We start from the raw sequence: 26,420 nt of genomic DNA on the forward strand, positions 1-26,420 counted from the left end.
GGGGCAAGCTCTCTCGCGAGAGTGGGTTTGCTCTTGGTCCGCAGCCGCTGCTGCCACCTCTTACCAGCGCCGTTGCTGCGGGGGATTGTGGGATCCTCCGCGTCCCGCTCGCTGGGAGAGAGGTACCTCTCCTTTTTCCCTCTCCCTTTCCTTAAGGTAGGCGTGAAGCGGGTAAGAATCGGGGTGGGGTGGCAGGGGGCTCTCCGCGTCCGCCGGGAGGAGGCAGCGATGGCGACAGAGGCTGCGGGGAGCCGGCGGCGCGCCTTTCTTGCTCGCTCCCGCCCGCCCGCTCTGCCTCCCTCCGCGCTGCGTATGTGAGCCGCCTAATCGGCGGCCGCCATGTTAGGAGCGCAGTGGCGGCGCAACCAGCCTCCTCGGGCGGCGGAGGTGAGCAGTCCCGGAGGGATACACGCGGTCAGCTAAAGGACCAGGGTGTGGCGGAATAGTTGGGGGCACCGAGGGCAGCCGATCGGCTGAGCTTCCCGCGTCTTGGGTTTACTGTGGGCGGGGGCGGGACAACGAGCCCGTTACACGCGAGCCGCAGCGCTGAGGAGAAGGGAGGAGCGCTGGAAGCCTGAGGGACCCACTGTCCATAGGGTGCTGTTTGGGGGAGGATAGTTAACATAGCGAAGCTTTTAGATAGCGCTAGTCCCATATACGTGTTTGCTTTTTCCCCTTTTGCGCCTGAAAATGTGCCCCAAAATGGAGGATTTCGCAGAGTCTGAAAAGCTTAGCCGCTTGAGCAGCGTTTTTGGTGTCACGGCCTCCGCTCTGCTCCTTGCCCATCGCTTCATAGCGCCCCCTAAGACTCCCCTGTCCGCCCACACATGCGCGCGCGATTTTAGCCGGACCTCAGAAACAATTCCTCCCCACCCCCCATCGCTTAAAAATGGCCGAAAAAATGAAACGTTAACGCTTGTTTTTCGTATTGCGTCTTGGATAAAGCCTTCTGCAGTACGCTGCGAGGCAGGAGATTTGTATTGTTTAGAGAATCACCTCACAGTCCTTTTCCCTTTATTAAAATGCTATCAGTCTAGGTTCCTCCAGAGAGAATCGTGTGGTGTGGGACCTTCCGGTTTCCAGACAAAGGGTTTGGAGTACCGTGGTGTAGTCGCATCGTTGTTCTTTTCATGCGTTGTGCCCTGTTCTGTGTTCCACAGAGACTTTTCCCATTTACTGTGGAGGAATATTTCCTAGGTGTTTATATTGCTTTGTGGCCCTATCTTGTGGAATATTCCTGTTGGGTCAGTTACAGTTTTCCAGCCAGATATTTCTAGAATGGTTATGGCGATTCCGAAATTTCTAGTCTTTCAAGCGCGCTGGAATAATGAGAGACGTTGATTTCCCAGTTCGTAGTCATGAGATTTTGTATTGATGCTGCGTTTTGGTTGTTGAACAGAGAGCTTGGTTTTAGATTTTTAAACAGTAATGCAGTTTTCTCCCAGGTAAATTTAAACAATAATTGTCTGTGGGCAAAAATAATACCTTAGGCTTAAATATTCAAAATAAAATTTCCTTTAAAAAAATTCAATCGTTTGGTCATATACGCAGCTTAGCGACGTAATTTTTCAACATTAGTATTGTTCTGGTAATCAAGAAGGCGGGGAAAACAGGTCTTGTTGGAAAAACGCTCTGTGGTATGCCTTTCCACTTAACTAGAATGTTTTTGCAAACTTGAAATTAAACACAATTGAAGTACTACATGAAGATTTTTTTGGTTGGTTATGTAAGATTTGGAAAAGCGATCTTTAGCCAGACGGTGTTCGTGTTTAAGTGCTTTAAATTTACAATTTTTCCTTTACATTTAACATTATATGCTTATAATATTAGTATATACTTTACCCAGAAAGGAAGTTTTCACTTTATCATCTTTACATATCTCCCTTTTCACTGTGTGTAAGTGGAGTTGCTTTTATGTACCATTTTGAACTAATTCGGAAGGATTTAACCACCCTTGATAAGAACATTGTTTATCATAAAGACTTCTTTAAACATACTAATTTTAGGGAAGTGTAAATGCTAAGTAATAATACAAGTTAGTTAATGATAACTAAACAAATTTTAACAACTGAAGAATGCAAAGAAAATGTTTTATAAAATTTTATAAATAAACTGTAATTCAAATTCCTAATTTTATAGAAAAGATTAAAGCCCAAGGAGGCAGTGGCAGTGCTGCTAGTGCCTTCTGGAATGCTTGCGTCCTGATTGGATACTTGAATCAGACTCTTTATGTCTTACTAAATAGGCTTAAAAATGAAAGGACTACTCTTACAGGAATGTAACCAAAGGAAATAGTTTAAGATTTATGTACATAAATGTTAATCTCAGTTACCAAGCATATTAAAAATCTAAAAGATTCAACATTCAGAGATCAAATTATAGTGTGGCCATCAAATGGAAATCTATACAGCTATTTGAAGCAATAAGGAGGAGAATAATGATGGTAAAATGATAATGGAATATGGTATTAATTGGAAAGAAAAATGTACTAAAACTCAGCTGCTGCTAAATTTAATATATTGTTGTTTGAAGGACATGTAAATAAGCATAAAAAGAGAAGTATACCCCCAAAATATTAGCTCTGGATGTTGGCATTATGGGTGATTTTTCCAAAATTTCCACAAGAAAAAATTATATTTTTGTAATGGGAGGGGACATTTTTTGTAAATGTTAGAACTGCTTAATACCAGAATCTCATGTTGTTTTGTATTTTAGGATCTCTTGTATTTTTGAGGGGAATTCAGATAGAAGTGAGCCAGCTTCTTGAAGTCTGAAGTGCTGAGTTTTCAAGTGACAAAAAGTTGTGGTTCTTATTGTAACATAGAAATCTGAAGACATTCTTATGTAAAAATGTTTTCATTGTGATTAATGCTAATTAGTTTACAATGTGAACTGCAGCCATTAATTACTTTAAGAATGAGCAAAACCAAAGAATTGGATAACTTTATTATGTGTTCTTAGAACATTTTTTAGGTAAAAGTACTTTGTTTTTATATATCGTTTAGTTAGAATTGCTTTATATGTATCCCACACTTGTGGCAACAGTTTCTGAGTGCAGGTGACTTAACTTTGGGATAGACAATACAAAGTTGGTTGGGTAGGTTGGAAGGGTTGTAGACTGTAGTGTTGCGGTGTGTGCAAGGTTATTTCAAGGTCAACACTGTCCTGGAAATAAAGCGTTGAAATTTATAATTGTTAGCTATGTAATGGGCATTCTCATTGGTTAAAAATTTTAAAAGCTATTCTAAAGGTTAAAAGCTAATTGATACAAATACTTGCTTTTTTTCTGGAAAATTTTGAAGATGGCATGTCTCTGACATTATCTTTGATCGAGAGTTACACTAACCTGTGGTTGGTTGTTGCTACATACGTTAAGGCAGAATTAGGTTAGCAAGAAAACAAAGAAGGTATACCAATGCGGGGATGGGGTGTAGTTCTTCCCAGCGACTGCTGTTGGATAAAAACAACAAAGGGGGTAAATATCTGTGGTACATGTCATAGTGGGCAGGCAGTAGAATGCATCAAATATGGAAAGCAGTCAATTGATAGTAGGGTCTAAATAGGATCTTTGATTTGCAGTATCATAGTTTGCTAATGAAGGTACAGAACTTGCTAATTTTTCAAAGTGATTTGTATGGGTTTCCCACACACGCCCCCTTTGTGGGGATTACTAGGATATTAAACATCTTCCTCTGGTATAGTAACCCATAGAAGAACCTATACCAAATGTGAACTTTTCAAGTGAAGCATTTGAACACCTGATTCATGCAATAGGTGGGTAAGGAACAGCAATATCAAAGAAATACAAACATTTGTACTTAAAATATTCTTGCTGTGAGATTTGAGACGTCAGAACAATTTTATACTTAACTGTGTGCCCTTGTATGGGCGATGGTATTCTGGGAAACACCATGGAGGAGGAATTTTTACACTTAAGCATCAGGAGACACCAAGAAATATTCATAGCAGCATTCTTGGTAAGGCAAGAAATTGGAAACAGCCTAAATGTTCATCATCTGCACAATAGAAAAGTACGTGTGTCATAATATTGCAGGGAAAGTGTAGGTTTAATTAGTGAATAAATCAGTTTTTTTAAAGCAAGTAACAATACATACATATTAAGTCAGTTTGTAAAAAAAAAACTAGAAATGCAAAATTAACGTGTTTTTTTAAGGATATATATTAAGTGGTAAAACAAAAAACGGACTACAGAAGGGAAGGAGGAATGCATTGGAAATTGGTAGGTAAGAGGTATCTAAGGTCTTCTTAATATTGTTTCTAAATTTGGATGTTTGCATACACAGTGGTTTGTATAATGCATTATATAAAGTGAGGGTGCTGTGCCTTCAGAGAATTGCTAGTATTAAATGAAGAGAGGAGAAACACATTCCAGCTAATTATATTTACATGAGTACTGGGCAGTCTTCTCATAAAATGACCTCTCTCATAAGGTGTTGGCATACAGTGGAAAGTGGGTTTGGATAAGTTAGGATGCAACCAGTATATGAAAGGCATTGAAAACCGTAGTGTGGACTTCATGTGGTAAGTAGGAGGGAGTGGTATGGTTTTGAGCAGTAGAGTATAAGGTAATGAGTGATGTTTTAGGACGTTATATTGGAAGCTGTGAACATGGATGCAAGGAGGCCAGCCGAAAGGCAGGAGTACTGAAGATCTCCAGTAAGATTATGGCAGAGGAAATAGAGATACGGACTTTATTTGGAGGATGAGAAGGTAACTTAAAAGTAGATTGGCAATAGAGAATGAAGAAAGGTTTAATTTGTCCACTTTCACTAGAATTCACTTTTGTTCTTCAATCTTATTTGGCTGGGTTACTACCAATCTTTAAATCTGGTCTTTTAAAATCTGACTTCTAGTTCAGTAACAAAGTTTAAACATGAATATTGGCTTTAAGTAGAAATGGATAGGACATTGAAGTTGATATATAAAATAAGGGAGTACAGTACAAGTGAAAGGTTTATAAGCTCTTTGTGTGCCGCTGGGTCAGTCATTTTATCAGATTACATATTGATTGTGAAGATCAGATTACATAAAAGGTGGTTACTGTGTGTGCTTACATGTGCCAGACACCATTCTAAGTGTTTTATGTGAACTAATTTATTAAATCTTTACAGCCTTATGAAATAGGTATTATTTTTATTCCCATTTTACATATGAGAAAACAAACTCATGTTAAGTAATTTCCCCAAGGTCACGCAGCTGTTTTGTAATAGAACCAGTATTCAGATCAAGATGTTTGGGCTCCAGAAATCTCAGTATATATCAAGTCAAAGAGTTGTACAAGTGTTTGTGGAAACGGGAGAGTAGAACGTAAAGTGAATGGAGGGGAGAATCTTAAAGGTGCAGAATGGTTCCTTGATGAAAACCACTAATTCTGCTTTTAAATAGAGTTAAGCCAAGTTAGTATCAGTAAATTAAAATCAAGAGTCAGAATTGTCAAGTAATTGGAGTGACTTTCTACCCTGTAGTATGGGTTTATAAATCAGTTTCCTTCGTTGCTTTAATCTGAAAATTATTTAATACCTAATTCAAAGGCACTAGGAAATATTTTTAAAAGTAGGAAGAAGGAAAATATTCCAAGTCTGAATAGGAATCCCTTCTACTGATATTAACATGTTTTCTATTTTAGCAGCTGAAGGCTCTCTGCAACACTTTTATCATTAGCCTAAGAATCAAGAAATGGGTGAGAGGTTGAGTCCAGGTCTATAATATGAAGAGCAACAGTCTTAAAGCATTTTAAAATATGAATACCTATTTTTCAGCCTTCTTGGCACTATGTTTTATAATGTTTCATCTTTTCCTATTGTGTGATGAGGCACATATTGCATGTATTGCTTTGTACAAAACTGAAATTAATAGAGCTCTAGGGCTTTATTTCCTAAGGGGTTTACTATCTAAATTAATTTTATTTTTAAAAACCTTTTAAGTCACTCATTGGTATACCATAGTGAGATCAGATTATGACACTAAGGAATGCACATTAAAGTACAAGGTTTTAAAGTGGCTCAAGCTCTATATAAAAAATTGAATAGTTCGTTTAAAAAAATCAAACCTTTAAATGAAATACAAGTTATAAAATACTGAGAGAAGGTAAAGTGGAATGTTGGTAAATGTTAATGTTAGTTTACTTTAAAATGATAAGTTATTTAGAAAACCATTATAAAATTAAGTGAGAACATTTTAAATAAGGAATAATGAACCTAACCCTGTATTTTAATTGGAAATGGGTTGTCACTTGACTTAAAAGTTCTGACCACAGGAATCAGTGCTTTTGTGTGATTGATGACAAAAGTTAAGCACCTACTTTTCCAAATGATGCTTCTTTGGTATCACTAATAGCTATCCCTGCCATCTATTGGTGACACGATTAGAATTTACTGTATTGGTATTGTTGGTTACTACCTTAAACATATTTGGGATATTTTCAAATGAATAAGTTAACAGATCACAAGTTTGACTCTGATGGAACATTAGGAAAATCTGAAAATTTCTTGTACGCTTTGTGGTTTTAATTCAGAAGGGGAAAATACTGTAAGAAACTATAGTTTTCTAGCTGTTGCTTGTAAGTTTTTTATGTGAGATGAAGGGTTAAAATAATGTCAACATGAAGAATTTCTTCCTGAATATCTCTCTCTACAAGGATTTTATGGTTCTATCATCTTAAAATCAGTTGTTTCAAACAAGTAATTCACACAGTTGAGAACATAGCTAAAGATACTTGTGGTAGTTAGAAGGTACCTTCAAAACATGGAATTTTTAAATTTTGGATTTAGAAGCTGAAGATTTTTTTCCTATATCTTTTAAAGAACTAAAGCCTGCTTATGCTCATTTTAGTAATCCTGCTAAATAAATAACACTCTGAAAGAATGATCAATAGAACTAACAGGTGATCTTTATTTTACATAGGAGAAAATCTAGAACAACCATTTGTTTCTGTTCTCCATGAACTTTCTATGTTAAGCTTTGTTTTCTGAAATATTTTTGTATTCCAGTTCTTTCATTGGAGATGAAAATATATCCAGTAAAGAATATCAGATAGGTAATTTATGGAGTGAGAGGGGTTGAATATTACTAACTAAAACTTATTTCTTAACCATACATAAATAGATATTTGTTCAGATATTGGACATGAAGCTAACATATTTAGTAGCATTTACAGTTTTTAGGTCATGAACTAGCTTTAAGTTCTTGGTTAATTATTTAGTGATATTGTCTGTAAAAATGAGTTTTAAGCTTGTTTATTAAGAATTTGAGTATTAGATTATAGTAAACAGCATTTGTGAAGCCTAATTATGAAGTTAGGCATTCTTTTTCTGATTTGGGGTGGAGGTACTTTCTGTTTTGGAAGTGAAAGGTTCTGCATTGATGCACATTTAAAATTTATTACATAAAGATTATAAATGGGTAAATTAGATTTTGACGTTACATGTTATATTAATCTCAAAGGAACTGTTTTCAGACTTTATTAATCTCTAGTATAATGTACTGTGAAAAGGAAATTTTACAATTGTGGAAATAAAAGTAAAAGAAGCTAATCTTTTAAAAAATATTTAGTAATTTAGTAAACATCTCAGTATTGTACTAACTTTAATAGGTCTTGCTTAAATGAGCCTTTTAAAATGGCTTGTTTGTCTTATGTTTGTCATTGACCAGATACTAAAGGAATTGTTTTCGTAAATGCTCTTAAACAGTGTTGACATGTCTGATTTCTCTCAATTTCTTCATTCTAATGAAAAAAGTTGAAGAATTTCATTTGGTTGTGTTTCAGTCAAAGGTCTGACTTTTAAATTTTAAGTTCCTTTTCAGTAATACCATCTCATGTTTTTGTGTGGGGCTGCATATAAGTTGAAACTCTGAGTCCAAAATATTAAGGTTATTCTTAATGAAATTACAAGTTTTCATGGGATATATACATTGTTTGTCTTGCCCTTTTTCTGAGTTTTTCTGACATCCATTTTCTGTTTTATCTTTTACCTTCTCTTAACCTTTCTTTTTGCAGATACACCATTTTCATTGTATATTACAAAGAAAAGTGAGCTCTCTGCAATCCAACAATCATTTCCTTAAAATATGATGAATGAAAAAGTTTTACACATGATCATTATAGTATTGTATAATTTCCCTGAGGGAAAAGAACAATTCTTTCAAAAAACTGGCTTTTCAATAATACAAAGCTTTGGCTATGACATGAAGGGCAAAACTGCAATTAATAATAACCTTGGTGCTTTGAAATACTGATTTTAAAAAACCCTCTAAAAGTTTTGATCTTTGAAAATAAAGTATATGTGAAAATTTAGAGGGTTCTACCAATGTTTTTACACAGTATGTCAACTGCGATTCTGTATGGCACTTGTAAGACATAATCAAAAATACTTTCATCCAAAGAAATCCACTTAACTCTTGTCTTTATTTTATTAGTCCTATCTTAAAGCCTAAGTTTACATAGCATCCAAAATTAGTTTCTTTGGTGTCTTCTCAAATTCATCTTTCTTGGTGTGCAAAACATCTGTAATTCCAGTCACCTCTGATAGCATTTCTGTGTCTTTAACTTTGTTACATCTTTTTGTAAAATCTAGTCCTGCCTGTAACTTTTTTTATACTTCTTCTGCCACTATCTAGTGTTTCCTTGCTTGATTCTATCATTGGTGGGATTGGCCCCATAATAGACTTGTAACTATTGAATATTGCCTGGTTTTTACTGTAATAAAGTTTAATATTTTGAACTATCAGTGCTTAGGTGTGTATGGGTGATCAGATGTATAAAATTTAACAAAACCTCCAGATAGAATTCTGTAGCAAACTACTTACTTAAGACTTCTGTGTGTAGTGGTGATTATGAAAAGCTGTTTCATCAAGGACATTTATTAACGTACATCATTTAATATTATGAGAATCATACATAAATGCTTTGCAAATTCTTGCATAACAATTTCTGAGGTAAAATAACAATTTAAGAAAAAAATGAAAATCCATCTACGAACACATTTTGGGTGATTGTATTCAGAATTTAAAATTTCCAGGTGATTGTGGCTGTTCTTGTGAAAAGTTTATAGAAATCTATGCAAGCAAGATCTCATTTTCATTTTTATACCTGTTTGGAGCTCTAGAGGTTCTGAAGCCCTGAACATTAAATGAGTGTTGGTGAATGCTAACTTGGGGAGTTTCACTTCTTTAAATCACCTAAACTTCCTGTACCTGGGTTTTTTCTTGGGAGGTCTCTTATTTCTGTACTGACCATACTTAGTTCTCCTTACCTTGTAAGATTAGAAATGAAATAAGTACTGCCTGATACAGGATGAACAATAAGAAGACAGTTAGCTATATGGCTTAAATTTGTGCTGAAATCCTTAAACTGTAGGAAGTCACTTATTTTTCTTCACATCTGTCTTCACCTCAAATTGATTTTGCTGCATAAAGGTCTCAGTTACTGTGTTTGGTCTTAGATCTTATACTAGGTACTTATCACCTAAACTTCATTTACTTGTGATTTTTACTTGGTTCTTTCTGATAGAAAGAGGTCTCATTTTCTAAAGCAGAATACAACTGATTCATCTTTGACTTGCTGACATTGATTTTTTTTGTTTTTGTTTTTAGTCTTCTGGAACTTAAGCATCATACTATAGGGTGTATTTTTATTCTTCTGAAAGAAGAGACCCATCTATATTTTTACTGAAATTTTGATGTACTCGAGACATCTAACCCTTCAATTGAAATGTTTTTAAATTTAGAATGAAATTCCCTTTAATAGTTAAATGTTAGCATGAAAGACTACTTTTTAAATATATGCAGGCTCTGCATACATCTGGAATCTGTTTAAGATATATAATAAATTCCTTGTAAGTTTGAGATCTTAAATGTTTTTTTTTTTAATCAACATGATGCATAAGTTTTTTTTCTTTAAAAAAACGGCATCTACTTAAAGGGATTTATGACTAAAATTGCTTATTTTTCTACAGAGTTGTCTGCTGGTTCTCAGCTTGAAGAAGATTCTACAGTCCTTATTGATCCTTTTTCTTGGCGTTACCATTTTTTGAAGCAAAGTTAACCTAGTTTTCTAGTTTGAGCTTTCTTTTTGGCCATCTTAAAAAAATTTTTTTAAATCTAAACTAGACAAGAGATAGTTCTACAATGTCCAAGTCATTCCAGCAGTCATCTCTCGGTAGGGACTCGCAGGGTCATGGGCGTGACCTGTCTGCAGCAGGAATAGGCCTTCTTGCTGCTGCTACCCAGTCTTTAAGTATGCCAGCATCTCTTGGAAGGATGAACCAGGGTACTGCACGCCTTGCTAGTTTAATGAATCTTGGAATGAGTTCTTCATTGAATCAACAAGGAGCTCATAGTGCACTGTCTTCTGCTAGTACTTCTTCCCATAATTTGCAGTCTATATTTAACATTGGAAGTAGAGGTCCACTCCCTTTGTCTTCTCAACACCGTGGAGACGCAGACCAGGCCAGTAACATTTTGGCCAGCTTTGGTCTGTCTGCTAGAGACTTAGATGAACTGAGTCGTTATCCAGAGGACAAGATTACTCCTGAGAATTTGCCCCAAATCCTTCTACAGCTTAAAAGGAGGAGAACTGAAGAAGGCCCTACATTGAGTTATGGTAGAGATGGCAGATCTGCTACCCGGGAGCCGCCATACAGAGTACCTAGGGATGATTGGGAAGAAAAAAGGCACTTTAGAAGAGATAGTTTTGATGATCGTGGTCCTAGTCTCAACCCAGTGCTTGATTATGACCATGGAAGTCGTTCTCAAGAATCTGGTTATTATGACAGAATGGATTATGAAGATGACAGATTAAGAGATGGAGAAAGGTGTAGGGATGATTCTTTTTTTGGTGAGACCTCGCATAACTATCATAAATTTGACAGTGAGTATGAGAGAATGGGACGTGGTCCTGGCCCCTTACAAGAGAGATCTCTCTTTGAGAAAAAGAGGGGCGCTCCTCCAAGTAGCAATATTGAAGACTTCCATGGACTCTTACCGAAGGGTTATCCCCATCTGTGCTCTATATGTGATTTGCCAGTTCATTCTAATAAGGTGAGTTAATGCAACAGATGCTTCTAATTTCTTTTACATTGTAGTGTCTATTCTGTATTTACCTATATCTTTTACTCTAATTCTGTAGTCTGATGACACTAAGTTGATCAAGAATTTTTATACTTTTGAGAATACTTTATTTGGAAGGTAATTGTTTTTTGAGCATTTTAAACCAGGGCTTTACATTAATACAATCTGCCTAGATTACTTCTGGCCACAAAGCTGTCATCCACTGGGATTATCTTGTTGGTTTTTGGCATCAATATGTTCTTCTTAATCATATTTAAGCAGTTTTTTGTCTGCTTTGTTGAATTGTTTTGAGTATTTTTATTTTTATTTTTTATTTTTTTGCAGTCAATGTGCTCTGCCATTCAGGATGCTAGATTTCAGCTCTCCATCTGTCTTGATTGCTGATTTGTATGTAGTAAAGATGGATTCTTGAACAATTCCCTTTTTTTTCTTATCTGTGGCTACAGGGAAAGAGTTAATGTAGAGCCCTGGTATTTGTTTATGTTTCATATTTTAGATTAGTTCATTCTTCCTTTTTTAATTTCCCTTTAACGTAAATTCTCATACTATGACTGAAATTTTTCATCATTTTTTTTCTCCTTTTCCACAACTTTCTTAAACATACTTCAGAACTCACTTTTTATTATCCCATATTACATCTATCCCTTTAGAGACTTGGAAAAATCCACTATTGCAGTATCCTGCTCTGTGTTTCCTCATAAGCATATTCTTTTTCTGACTTAGGCATAGACTTCTGGTATAGTCATTTGAGGAAAAAAAAAAGAGGTATAGTGAATTCTCCTTTGCTTTAATTATCACATCTGGCAAAATGGGAACTTTTTCAAAAAGCCCTTTTAAATATGTTGTCTTTTCTCTTTCAATGTTTCAATTTTACTTCCTCTGATTTTTTGTCAATATACAGTGCAGTTGACTTAAAGTCAACATTATAGCACTTTACTAGCTTGATCTATAATCTGACCATCCATTTTTCCTGATGTGCTGTGTAGTTAATTCTATTTTAACTGGAACATACTGCTACTATGAAATCGATTTGATGGTTACTGTTCAGGGTTTTTTTGTTTACAGTAACATCTGGAAAGGTTTTCTTTTCATATCTATCCCTTTTAAATGCATTTTTTAGTGAGTTTTGAGTAAACTAAATCATACAGATCATTAGAGATTTTGTTTTTAATGTGTTTGGATCGCAGAATTTTGTCTCACATAAGAGAAAAGACTTCTTATATTGTTTGAATTTGGAGTACTTTGAAGAAGTCTTTAAAAAGTAATTCTTAGCTAAATATGTATTTCTATAATACAAAAATCTTGAATTAATGTATAAATAGGTTAAGTACACAAACGGAATATTTTAATCTTTATATCAAAAATTAATACAAAATGCTAAATTTAAATTCATAAATAAATTTTCATGCAAGACACAGAACCCCAAACTCATAGAAATTAGGACATTCTGTCTGGTTGGTGTTTTTGGTGTTGTCTGTTTTCAAATTTGTTGGATATACTAAGTATATCATGGAATTTAGTTTTTGTTCAGTACTAAACTTTGACTTCTAGGTCTAGTGGGAGTTGATTTAATGAAAAGGTCCATTAAACTTGGGTGACTCAATTTTTTTCTGTTACTTCTGCCTATTTGCAATAATGGCAATCTTTAAATTCCAAGGCAAATCGCTAGTTACATTGTCTCAAATTAAAGTAATTGTAAGGGACTTAAAATTCTTTGTTCTGAAGTCATTGAAATCAAAACCTGTTGTTGGAAGTCTGCTTATCCTGACTTTGAGCAGTAATTTAACCTTGTTGCTTGCACATAGAAAAACAATTGAGTAAAGGAACACAAAAGGAAGTCATGAGAGGACTTTAATCAGAGAAAAGTTTCTATTTTGTATGTATGATTATTTTTTCACCAAATTTTGTTATCTTCTAATTTCTGAACAATGATATTAATAAATAATGATAGTAAATGGACCTAAATTAAAAGAACAGTTTAAAAATATTTGAAACCGTAGATTCGAGAGTAAGATACCCTACCTAGTGCAAGAGGTACTTTTAACCTGTAAAAATGCTTAGGCCCTCATTCTATCAAAATATTGGGAACATTTTAAGAACTATTTTAGAGGCCTTTGATTGTTTGATTTACAAAATTTATATTTGTAAATAGGACCGATTTTAAGTTTAAGTACCTGGATTTTCAGTGTATTCTAGTTTCCTTAAAGCTCACGTTTTCTGGGTATCTGCATTATTGAAAAAGTAATTAAATATTCACATTTAGGAGTGGTCTTTACTCATTTTAGAGCTGATGTAGAAACAATGACTTTAGAGAAAAATTCCTGTGGTGAAAGTAGATTATGAACATTTTTTAAACATTTAATCCTGCTCTCTGGTATTGCTGCATAACTTGGAAAATCTGTTCTTTTTACCTACTGGTAATGTTAAATAACCTACCTGATCAAAACTTCTTAATATGAAGTAAGAAACTTTTAGTTGAAAAACATCATCTAATTTGTCATCATTGTTTTTGATATTTTAAGTGACTTTCAGTGATGGTGTTGCTTTTCTTTCTAGGTCATTTTAGAATGTGAAGTGGCTTTTCTGTACAACCTCAAATTCCTTTCACTTAAAGAAAACTGCCCTTTCGCTGTCTTGTCACTTGCGTTCATATTTTTCCTTTTAGTATTATTCTAGAAGCCCTTAAGTTATTCTTTATTCTACCATTCCAGGAGTATTTCTCCAAATTATCCTTTCTTCATATCATTTAGGTATCTCAAAGACATCAAGATGAATGTAGTTTTCCTACAGAATTTCTGAATTCAAAAAATGAATCCTTGTTCTTTAGAAATCTGATGGGAGAGTTACCTCAATGTAGAATCCAAGGATACAGGTTTTTTTAAAAACCCATTTGATTCTTAATCCTCACCTTAAACCAAACAGTAAAAGTGTGGTAGGACAGGTTAATAATGAGCGAGCTTGGGAGGTTTGTAACTGAGTCTTTGATCTTGGCCTTCCTTCTAGTACGTTGAAAGATCAGCCACTTTTACCATAAATTTGAACTTTTATAGGGCATGGGGATTGGATATGAATAATTTCTGTTCAACTAGGTACCCTTTCCATCTTCTATGAATTAGAAGCATGCCTAATAGGGTAAACTTACTCCTTTCCTAACACATTACTTCTCAAGGATATTTTATAAATAAAATCTGAGATTATTTTTCATTCAGAAAATTCTAAGTTAATTGTTTAATCCCTCTTCTGAATTTTGCAAACTTTACTTATGGCGCTTCTTGCTTCTAGCAATTTTAAAAGTAGCTTTCAACAAGTCAGTGGTCTGTTGCTTTCCAAGTAAAACCTTTTGATATCCCAAATATCTGGTTGTAGAGCCAACTACAGAGATCTCTTTGAGTTCCTTAGCTATTAGCCATTATTTCCAAAAGACAGTCTAGCTTTGAGAGATAGCTCTTCAAGTTCTGAGAACTGACATTCTTTTTGAATGTGTTCCATCTTAGTTCTCTCACAGGGTTTTAGTTAATTCTATTATGGCATAGGAATGTATGTAAACTTGTAACATAAGTCAGTTTTTAAAAATTAGGATCCCATTTATAAAATACAATTCTAAAGCTTTTCAAAAAGGTATCTTGTAATTTGGTTTCTTATTTTAGTTCAGCTCTAAGTGAGACCCTTTTGAAAAACATTGCCTGACCATGTTCTATATTCCAAATATAATTGTATTAGGTAGTGTGGGTATTAGAAAATTTGGTTCATTTTGTGGGAATTTGTAAAACAGTAAAACGTGTAAAGCAGGAATTGTAAAACAAGATAGCTTTTTAAGCAGTGTAATAATCACTTTTTTTGAGCACTTCCTATGTGCCTGGCAATGTTTTGATAAGTAGTTAGTTACCTTTATTAATTCATTTACTTTTCACAGAACCCTAGGAGAATATTGAATCATAGCGAATTTACATATTTTGTACTAGAGATTCATGTCTAGCAAGTGGCACCTTGGGAATGGAACCCAAGCAATGGCAGCAGAACCTACTTTTCCTAACTCTTACATTACCTAAAACATTAATCATTTACATGTGGATTTTTAACTAAAGAAATGAAAATTTATTTGCATAAAATAGGACAAAAGTTAATCCCTTCAAATTTAAAATAACCACAAAGGAGCAAATATTGGCTGAATGTAATGTTTTCCTCCTTAAAAGTTGGAAACAGACATTCCTGAAATTTGCTTCTTTAATTCTGGGAAATGTGAGCTTAGGTTTTTTATTAAATGGGAAGCATTTTCTAGAAAAGCTATTCCTGTTGAATCAACTTAGCTTTTAATGTCTGTAGTATATTTGGAACATACCTCAAAAGGCTGGATGAAATTAAACATTCTATTTTTAACTAATTGTTCACATTTATAGCATATATTTTCTAGAAGAGTAGATACAAGCATGGATATTTTGTCATTTAGACAACTATAAAAAACAATTCTAATATAACATGAATAATTTAGTTTGGTCTACAGCAGAAATTAATATGTCTAGCTGATCTCAAGGTCAGTTACTATTCTTGATCTTTATTAACTCTATATCTTTTCCCTATAAGGTCTATTAGTATGTTAACCAAGTTACCCAGTTTTTCCAAGAATGTGCATGGCGTATTTGAGGGCAGGATCAAGCTACAAGGGTTCAGAAAAATCGCTTTAAGTTAAATCAGTGTGATTAGTGAATGGGCAGGTGTTTGCACAGCCTATGATGTTGCATATAGATTAACATCCTAGAGTTTGAATGGTTCAAATGAAAACTCTTTATTTTTGTTAATTCTACTAATTTACTTTGCTGCAGGAGTGGAGTCAACATATCAATGGAGCGAGTCACAGTCGTCGATGCCAGCTTCTTCTTGAAATGTAGGAGTTTGAAATACCTTTAAAGCATCCTTACCATGAATCAGAAACAGCCATTGATTGGTTTTCGGGAATTCATCATTTACTTGTAATATCCACATTGTTATTCCTGCATAGTTGCTACTGTCCAGGCAATACTAATTACAAACAAAATGTTTAGATCTGAAATCTTAATGGAATATTAGATGCAGCGATAGTGGCACTTTGTTATTTGATATTATTTCTAAGGTATATAAACATTAGTGCTTTATACAAATTGAAGGAATTTTTAATATACTTAAAGATGGCTTTTGCTATATAGCATAGATTCATAAGAACATTCTCGATAACAGTAATACATGCTCTAAAAATATTGAATATTCAGAAAAGTGTGGGGAATCATTAGAAGTTAAGCTGTCAAGCAGAATCCTTCAGGATGTATTTTTTGCTTTTGAGATACCTTTGGTTCTGAGTTTAAGCTGCTAGAATGAAATTGAATTCCTGAAGAATCTCCCTGCGTAAGCAGCACACTCTATACCCATTGTTCACGGGAATGGTAATTTTCACACATGCCTAGCTCTGTTGGGGCTGTTCTTTCTTTCTAGTGATACAATTCAACTGTGCTCATAGTACTTAATATTGGAGAAGGAAAACCTGTGATTACAGGTCCCTGTTTCCCTACGTAGCCCATATTTCCAGTTCCTCATGCAGCATGTTGCCTGCTTATGACTTAAATACTGAAAAAAATTTAATTTCAACGTACATTACCTACACTTTCAAGCAATACAGAACATGTTTATTTTCATTTGTGTAGATTAATTTGGAGATCTGAAATTTTTCTTTGGAAATATCTATATGACAATTTAAATTGTAATATTTCTAACACTTATATTCTCATACTTTACTAATAAATAATCTCTATTTTAGAGGCCAAGCAAGGCTACTTTGTGAAAAGGATAGTTTTATTTTAAAGTTAATTTTCTGGTCTTTTTAAAGCTACCCAGAATGGAATCCTGACAATGATACAGGACACACAATGTAAGTTAAATATTTTTAAGCTATGGTTTGTAAAGGAGATCAATATAAGGAATTCAGGTTAAACTTTCAACCTTTCATAAAATAATTTCTGAATTATTTTTTATTGACTGGGTGACAGAATTTTTAGAAACTTACTTTATGTAGTACTTTTTATTTTATTGCTATCATAGATTTTTTCCTAATTACTTCGCACATAAATGCCCCTAAAGATTGGAATCATAGTTATCCAAGAGGTGCTATAACAATAAGTCTTAATTATTTCTGATGGATACCTTTATCGTGCTTATTATATTTTATGTCTTCACTTTACTAGGGGTGATCCGTTCATGTTGCAGCAGTCTACAAACCCAGCACCAGGAATTCTGGGACCTCCACCTCCCTCATTTCATCTTGGGGGACCAGCAGTTGGACCAAGAGGAAATCTGGGTGATTATAAAATTCATGTTACTTTTCCCTAAGCTTTTGCCATAAAAATAAAACGCAGTGATGATAGGCAAAAGATCGCTTAATAAAATGTTACTCAAAAATAATATTCATGAAAAGACATGGTACTCATGATATTTGTAATATGTCCTTTTATTCGTGTTTGAAAGATGTTTGTTTTTCAATTGAAGTAGCCTGTTATAGCAAGTATATTAGAAGACTGAAAAAGTATATTTTTCCCCATAAAGGTGCTGGAAATGGAAACCTGCAAGGACCAAGACACATGCAAAAAGGCAGAGTGGTCAGTAATAAAGCTCTTGGTTTCACTCTATTTGCTGTTTTGGGAATGTGATTTGATTTAAATAAATCCTTGCTAATTGAATCTGTGTCATAGTTCTTACTATAGGAAGACTGGTATAGTTTGAAAGCCATCAGGATTTTCTGTGGGTTTGATAAAAGTTACAACTTTAATTTTCATATGCCTGTAGTCTATAGAGATTGCACCTTGTTATCCAATAATATACACAGTATTTAATTTAAAAATCAGAGCAGACTGTTTTCTGAAACTTTGAGATCTGTCCTACCATACTAACTTGATTTCCTGCATTGCTTCTAAATTCTCTAGAATGTTATGAGTTGTTACTTTAAATAATCTGTTCTGGTTAACATTAGACTCTAAAAGTTCTAATGCATAACCTGTTTCATGTTGCGTTTAAAGAGACTTACTGACTTGATTTTTTTCCTAATGTATAGGAAACTAGCCGAGTTGTTCACATCATGGATTTTCAGAGAGGGAAAAACTTGAGATATCAATTATTACAGCTGGTGGAACCATTCGGAGTCATTTCAAATCATCTGATTTTAAATAAAATTAATGAGGTATGAGTTGAAAAATGTGTAATACTTATTCATTACTAATATATTTCTTAAAGGGATTACATGGTTTTGTATTAGAAAAACAACTCAATGTAATCTTAAATCATCAATATGGAATGAAGTAAAGGAAAAAAGCCAATAATTGAAGTATGATAATTCAGAGGGTGCCAAAAAAAATGTATACACTTTTTAAGAAAGAAAAACCTGTATTAAAATGTGATACCGTTATGTGATATGCCGTTAACAAAAGATGAATAAGAGTCATGTGTATACCTTTTTTTGGCACCCCCGGTATATAGTAAGTCCTCACTTAATGTCATCAAAACGTTCTTTAGGTGAAATGACAAAATTAAACCATTTTTACCACAGGCTAACTAATGTAAGCAAGAGTTAAGTTCCTATGGCATCTCATCATTATAATGAAATGATGTTATTCAAGGAACTGCTATAAAGCTAAATTCTAGTACTGATGGATAATTAGTAACTTTATAAATTGTAGTTTTTGAGCAGTAAATTGTAATCATTTCAAACTTCTACCAAATTGGTGCCAAATCGTTATTTCAGATACAGTGGGCATAAATGATAGTTTTAGTAGCATGAAGATAATAAAATCTGAGATGACCTTTAATAAAATTGCTTAGCAGGTTAGCAATGTTGGGTTTTTTTGTTCTGCTTTTAGATTCTTTTTTTTTTTTTTTGCTTTTAGATTCTTGAAAGTACTTTTTATTTAATGATTAAATATATCTGAAAAGACTTTGAGCAATGTTTGTTTATTTGTAATTGTGTGCGCCCACGTGTGTGTGTGTGCGCGCAATTTCAGGCATTCATTGAAATGGCAACCACAGAAGATGCTCAGGCTGCAGTGGATTATTATACAACCACACCAGCGTTAGTATTTGGCAAGCCAGTGAGAGTCCATTTATCCCAGAAGTATAAAAGAATAAAGGTAATATTTTTTTCAGATTTGTATTACCAGTTATTTAATACATTGTTTTAGTATTAACTTTAGCTATTTAAAATTGCTGCTAATAACTAGGATAATGTTAACTTGCCTGTTTTTTCTTTGGTTTTTCTATTTATTGAATAAAAGAAACCTGAAGGGAAGCCAGACCAGAAGTTTGATCAAAAGCAAGAGCTTGGACGTGTGATACATCTCAGCAATTTACCCCATTCTGGCTATTCTGACAGTGCTGTCCTTAAGCTTGCTGAGCCTTATGGGAAAATAAAGAATTATATACTGATGAGGTTGAAAAGTCAGGTAATATACATGTAGATGATAATTGGTGTTTTGTTTTTTTCGTACTTCAACTGGGATTATATTGTTGCTTTCCATATTATACATGATTCTTTTTTAAAAAATTCGTTTTCCTCATTTACGGTATTTGAGTAATATCTTCTAAGTATTACTTTTCATTTTTTGCAGAAAGCCTGCATATAGTCGTTTAATATTTGGTGCTACTTTGTAAATCTGACAAGTTGCCCTTATTTTATTGGGTGACTTAACTCTTATCTGTGTCTCTGCTAAAGATTAAATTTTCCTACCAAGTGGTTAGAGAAACTAATAAGCACTAGAGTTCTTTACAATTTTCAGAAAAATAATGCCCTTTCTAATTTTTTTTTCTTTTTTTAAGGCCTTTATTGAGATGGAAACCAGAGAGGATGCAATGGCAATGGTTGACCATTGTTTGAAAAAGGCCCTATGGTTTCAGGGGAGATGTGTGAAAGTTGACCTGTCTGAAAAATATAAAAAATTGGTATTGAGGGTATGTACTTGGTTCATCATCATTATAAAGCTTGTTTCCACATATTTCAAGCCACAACATTCTTATAAGCATTTTAATACGCTAAGAATATAGGTTTTAGTTGTTGAAAGAGCAACCTTTTCTCTCTGGTTTTCCTCAGTAGCAGAAGATTTTTATCTGGTGTTCCATAAAAGCACCTTTATTGCTTTTGTCTATTGTATTTTAGCTTTTATTTGAGCACAGTTCTACGAAAATCTTGATTATCCACTGCTCTATTGAAATGTTGATTGTAATGAACTTCCTGACTTAGGTAGCTTTTAAATTCTTAGTTATGGTTACAAGGATTGCATAAACTTAGATGATTAAAGGGTGGTAATTGTCAGTTAATTGGATAATTATATTGTTCTGCAAATGAATATTTGTTTAATTAATAATAAATTATTATTAAATAAATAATATATTTATGTAACTAATGTAAAATTTTGTGTTTTAGATTCCCAACAGAGGCATTGACTTACTGAAAAAAGATAAATCACGGTAATTCATTCTTTGTGTGTGTTGTATAAACACTAGTTCATTAAGCTCAGGGGAATTGATTGAAGTGTATCTTTTATTTCAGAAAAAGATCTTACTCTCCAGATGGCAAAGAATCTCCAAGTGATAAGAAATCCAAAACTGATGGTTCCCAGAAGACTGAAAGTACAAATGAAGGTAAAGAACAAGAAGAGAAGTCAGGTGAAGATGGTGAAAAGGATACAAAAGATGACCAGACAGAACAAGAACCTAGCATGCTTCTTGAATCTGAAGATGAACTACTTGTAGATGAAGAAGAAGCAGCAGCACTGCTAGAAAGTGGCAGTTCAGTGGGAGATGAGACAGATCTTGCTAATTTAGGTGATGTGACTTCTGATGGGAAAAAGGAACCTTCAGACAAAGCTGTGAAAAAAGATACAAGTGCTTCAGCAGCTGCAAAGAAAAAACTTAAAAAGGTAAAGGAAGATTGTATATTGACCTATTTTAATAGAAAACTAGATCAAATAAATGTTTCAACTTATTTACCCTAGTAGGGTCAGATTAAAGAAAATTAGAAAAAATCAGATACGAACCACAATATAAACATTTAAGTCTAAACTCTGCAATAAATAGCTTAAATAGGACCTCCTATTATAGTTGCCAAAAAATGTCAGCTCACAAAGAACTTTTTAGTAGTGAAGGAGAAAAACTTAAAACTATGTATACGTCTATATTGTAGGGGTAGTAAGTACTCATAGGCAGCTGTATACTTGAGCTTGTTTTTAAAAAGATGGGGGATGAGTTTTCAATAAGGTAATTGATCAGAGATACTTAAAACATTTTGCCACTCAGTCAATTATTGAACTTGAAGAATTTTCCTATTTGAGAAACATTAAGCTTGATCAGATACTTTATTAGATTTTAAAACATTTTTCTTAGAATATGTTACTAATAAGAGCATATCAGGTTAATAAAGGCATTAGAAAAGCATATCAGATGCATATGAATATAAAAATACATACATGGTATATAGATTAATAAAACAAAAGACCCATGGTACACTGACTACCTGTATTAAGGATTAGAGCATTTAAAATGCCTTTGAAACCCTGTATGTTAAATGGCTCTTGAAATGAAATTTTTGTGATTTTATTCTATTGTTTTCTTTTAAGTAACATTCGACTATTTGAAAGCTAATTTTTACCCCTAGGTATTTTTTTTTCTGGTTTCCCCCCCTCCCTCCCAACACTCTGGTTCAAGCCGTTGTTTCTCAGTCTAGTTGTGTAGGACACAGCTCCTTGACCCATGCTGGTATTATGAGCCTTGCGCTTTCCCCCTTCCCTGCTGAGGCAGTCTCTCATTGGTCCGCAGCTCATGGCAGCTCTTGCCAGCTCACTCAACGCTGGCTGCTGATCGCTCACATTGGCTGCTTAGGGCAGCACAGCTACAGGGAGAGCCATTGTTCACAATCTTAGCTGTAGAGGGCACAGCTCACTGGCCCATGTGGGAATCAATCCATCGGCCTCAGCCTCATGGCTCCAACCACCTGAGCCATTAGGCCGGCCCTACACCTAGGTTTTGATGGCTTGGTCAAATAACTTAGTCTTAAGATTATTTTTTTTGGCTGAAGTGGATGATTATTATGTAATATGTTTGTACTCTTAAGAGCCTATAATTTCTGTAAAGTTTTCTAAGCTCTTTGTGTGTGCTAATTAATCTCACAACCATCTGTGGTAGATACCTTTGCTATCCCCATTTCATGAATGAGGAAATTGGGGCATGGAGAAGTTCAATAAATTGTCCATGGTCATATTGCTTATAAGTGGCAAAGCCAAAATTTAAAGCTAGGCAGTCGTGCTCCAGAGCTTGATTTTTTTTTTTTTAAACCACTACAGTTTTAGACTGCATATTCTGTAAACAAGTTGTATCGTAAGATACTGTCTTCCAAAGGACATTATTCAACTACTTCTATCAAATCAGTTCTTTACAGTCCCTAGAAGCAAAGAAGTGTCAGAAAGTATAGGATGTGAGTGTCCTCATTTATTTTCTGCATTTTGTGTGAGGCAAGCCTTCGATTATTTAGTTTTAAAACAAGCTAAGTTGTTTTTTAAAAATCAGTGATTTTGGGGAAAAAGAAAAAAAGTCAGTATTTTGAGAGAATGAGGAAAGACAAAGACGCTATGCCTTTCCCTTCAAGTAAAACAAATGGAAGGGATGCTGCAGGATAATTGTTGCAGAGTAAATTTGTCTTTCTTAACAGCGTCGTTTCCCAGGGAGTATGGAAGGTTTTGTCACTCTAGATGAGGTTGGTGATGAGGAAGATTCGGAACTTCAGAAACTTCGTAAATCGGGCATGGCATTTAAATCTGCTGACAAAAATGATGATGGTTTGGTTGAAATTAAGGTGGACAAGGTCGAGGAACTTGATCAAGAAAACGAAGCAGCGTTGGAAAATGGAATTAAAAATGAGGAAAATACAGAACCAGGTGCTGAATCTGCCGAGAATGCCGATGATCCTAACAAGGATACAAGTGAAAACGCAGATGGCCAAAGCGACGAAAACAAGGAGGACTGTACAATCCCAGATGAGTATAGAATTGGACCGTATCAGCCCAATGTTCCTGTTGGTGAGGTTTAAGGCTTTGTTCTTCCCCTCTCACCCTCCCCAAACTCTTACTAAATAAGATTTTTAAAATTGGTCTGTCTTTAAATTGATTTTTAAATAAGCTCTGATAGTATTTAAATTTATTTCTGTACAGAACAATTTGTAAATCTTAATTGATATATTCTCCTTTTTCTTAACTGAGTCTCCTGATTTTGTATCTTTTGTTACCATTATGCAATGTTCTATTTTCTTCTCATCAAGGTTTCTGAGAATTTCACATCGTTTTTTGTTTTGTTTACCTGTTATATTTCTGCCTTTTTAAGAGTATAAATAGGTGGGACCTTACACGTCAATTAAATACAACTCAGTTATTAACTAATGTCATTTTTTTTGTTGTTGTTTAATTTTGTTTTAGCTTAGGCCATGTTGGATTTGAGAACACTAATTAAAATACTCAGTTTACTGAATTTGTAAGAATGTATGTTTGTGTTCTAGGTATAGACTATGTGATACCTAAAACAGGGTTTTACTGTAAGCTGTGTTCACTCTTTTATACAAATGAAGAAGTTGCAAAGAATACTCATTGCAGCAGCCTTCCTCATTATCAGAAATTAAAGGTAAGGCTAAATCTTAAGAGTTCTTTAGTGAAAACTAACAAATCATGTAAGTTTATAGAAAATAAAATGTGTATAATACCTTCTGTGGACCTAGAGATAACAGTTTTATTTTAAGTCTGTTTTTCTAGGATCCATCAGCTCCCAGTCAAGTAGCTGCTCTCATTCTAGTGGTGGAAGGTGCAGCTCACTGGCCCATGTGGGGATCGAACCGGCAACCCTGTTGTTCAGAGCAACACACTCCAACCAGCCGTCCCCAACAAATTTGTAATACAAATACCTATTTGGATGTTTTTTAATTTGGTATTTTAGTGGCCTCTTTAAGGACTAAGCACTGAAACAAATAATGGGGGGAAACTTGAAAGTAAGAGAACTCATAATTGTAGATAACTTGGTTTTTCACACTGCTGTATAACATAAAACTACAAAAGTATTCAGTCATCAAACATGTTCTTTGTGTTGACTAGATGTATAAAGATAGCATTGAATTGGGGGCAGCCAGTTAGCTCGGTTAGAGTGCAGTGCTCTTAACAACAAGGTTGCGGGTTCGATGCCCACGTGGGCCACTGTGAGCTGCTCCCCTCCACAACTGGATTGAAACAACTACTTGACTTGGAGCTGATGGGTCCTGGAAAAACACGCTTAAATAAATAAAATGTTTTTTTTTAAAAAAAGGAAGAAAATAAAAGATAGCATTGAATTTAGGAAATCCAGTTCTTGGCTGAATCACCTGTTTTAAATACAAGTGTTCTTTGCTGCTTATACATATCTTTCCATCATAGATATGGCAAAGGTTATTTTCAATGGTAGGAGCAATCTCAAATTTTATCTGATTTGATATTAAGCTGTTTGGGGGCAGAAACTATATCTATTACCTAGATATATATAAATATTAAAGTGTCCTCTGGGCTGCTTGATACTTTATAAAGAATATGCTTTTGATGTTTCAGATTAGATTTTTTTTTCTTTTTTTGTACTTTCGTTAATGTCTTGACAGATCTCTTGTGTCCATGAGCTCTAGAAGGTACAGATCTAATACAAGGGTCAGCAAGCTACACTTTCAACACAGCCACGATCATTCATTTAAGTACTGTGGCTGCTTTTATTGCTATAACAGCAGAAAAGGGTAGTTGAAATAAAGACTTAATGGCCCACAAACCTAAAATATTGACTACTACTGGCCCGTTAAGAAAAATTTGCCCACTTGTTTTAGTGGAAGGGGCATTGAAAAAATGCACGTCATTTTAACTAATACGTGTTCTTGGAGTAACAGCAGTTCTTCTGATTATGGTCTTGTTTTCTCATCTCTATAAGTTAGTGTTAATTGCACCTTGAAAGAACCGTTTTTCACATTTTACCATTTCCCCCCATGTCTTAATTATGCTGTCCTAAACCTGTTTTGTTCACTGACTAATAGAAATAACTGAATCTTTAAAATAATGATATGGTTTTATAGTTGAATTACACCAAACCCCCAAATTTGAATAGAATATTTTATTTTGGAATTAATCCATTTATGTTCTTCTTAAATAACTTATTTAATCGCTATATTTTTTTCTTTCAGAAATTTCTGAATAAACTGGCAGAAGAACGCAGGCAGAAGAAGGAAGCTTAAGATGTGCAAGAAGCTTAATGATTTCAAAGAAAATAGTGGTTCTTTGTTTTTAATGTTAACCTTTTTTAAATACAATACTGGTAGTTAGAAGAAAACTATTGTACTCTTTTGTTTTAGTGGAAAAATAATAGATGTCTGTTCATGTGTTAAGTGTTATAGCAAAAATACATACACGGTTAAGTTAATGAAAAATTGTTTTTGTTTTATCAGAATGGTAACAGACAGGAGTACTTAGTAGAGACTGACTTTGTAAGCTACTTAAGACAACTTGCACCACTAAGAAAAAGATGCATAGAACTATTCAAAGAAATGAAATTTAGTAGTTCTAAGCTTCAAAGAAAATGTCAAAACTTTTAATTCCATTCAATAAAGAACAAAAGCAATTGTATTTTTATTACTTTCATCTGAAACATTCCACATTTTAATCTGAGCCTTGCAGACTTTAATTTGGAGTTTGAAGCGCTTTTGGTTGCATTTCATTTTTGGAGAACTTCATTAATGTGAGATTAGCGGTTAAAATGCGGGTGCAGTTTTCTTTTAATGTTATGCTGTTGTTTAGGTAATAAGAAATATTAAGTAATTGGCTTTAGATTTTGTAATTTTTTCCCTAAGTTCCTGCTAGATTTCGTATTCTAGTAGTCAATGTATTTTCAGTGAAATGTAAAAATATTCCCGTTCTCTTTGACCAGTATTAATTTCTTGAGACTTTATTGCTTGTCACTTGAATCCTGTAGCTGTCATACATCTGGTATAAGCAACATTTGATTTTTGAAGTGTGTAGACCATCTCTTCATATTTTCAAGATGTAATTTTACATTTCTGCATTTTTAAAAACAGTTTGGCCATAATCTAGACGCACGCTTCTAATTCATATATACCTGCACATGTGACCTTTGTGAACAGAAATTTGCATGTATAATCTGTGTTTACTTGTAACTTTCTGGTTATAAACTGCTTATATCTGTGGATTCAAGTTTCTGAAGTGAATACCAATAAAAAAGAACCTAGGCCATGTTCATTGGTTATACATGTTTGGAATGTTAACCAA

At 34.2% G+C, this 26,420-nt stretch overlaps 1 protein-coding gene across 6 annotated transcripts; it reads left to right on the top strand.

The window, feature by feature from the left end:
* MATR3 (matrin 3) lies at window positions 1–26,420 on the top strand. Of its 6 annotated transcripts, none has more exons than XM_033095932.1 (15): window positions 1–122; window positions 9,975–11,058; window positions 15,909–15,970; window positions 16,943–16,984; window positions 17,298–17,410; window positions 17,656–17,708; window positions 18,161–18,286; window positions 19,104–19,229; window positions 19,374–19,541; window positions 19,915–20,046; window positions 20,519–20,562; window positions 20,645–21,014; window positions 22,799–23,165; window positions 23,639–23,760; window positions 25,322–26,420. In XM_033095932.1, exons 2-15 carry the CDS (start codon window positions 10,147–10,149, stop codon window positions 25,370–25,372), a joined length of 2,688 nt encoding a protein of 895 aa, XP_032951823.1. In that variant the 5' UTR covers window positions 1–122; window positions 9,975–10,146; the 3' UTR covers window positions 25,373–26,420. The 6 variants fall into 6 exon arrangements, with proteins under 6 accessions (XP_032951823.1, XP_032951821.1, XP_032951824.1 ...); XM_033095930.1 differs by having other exon boundaries at window positions 8–156; XM_033095933.1 differs by having other exon boundaries at window positions 8–156; window positions 22,943–23,165.

Source organism: Rhinolophus ferrumequinum, chromosome 24, assembly GCF_004115265.2.
Source record: "Rhinolophus ferrumequinum isolate MPI-CBG mRhiFer1 chromosome 24, mRhiFer1_v1.p, whole genome shotgun sequence".
NCBI lineage: Eukaryota > Metazoa > Chordata > Mammalia > Chiroptera > Rhinolophidae > Rhinolophus > Rhinolophus ferrumequinum.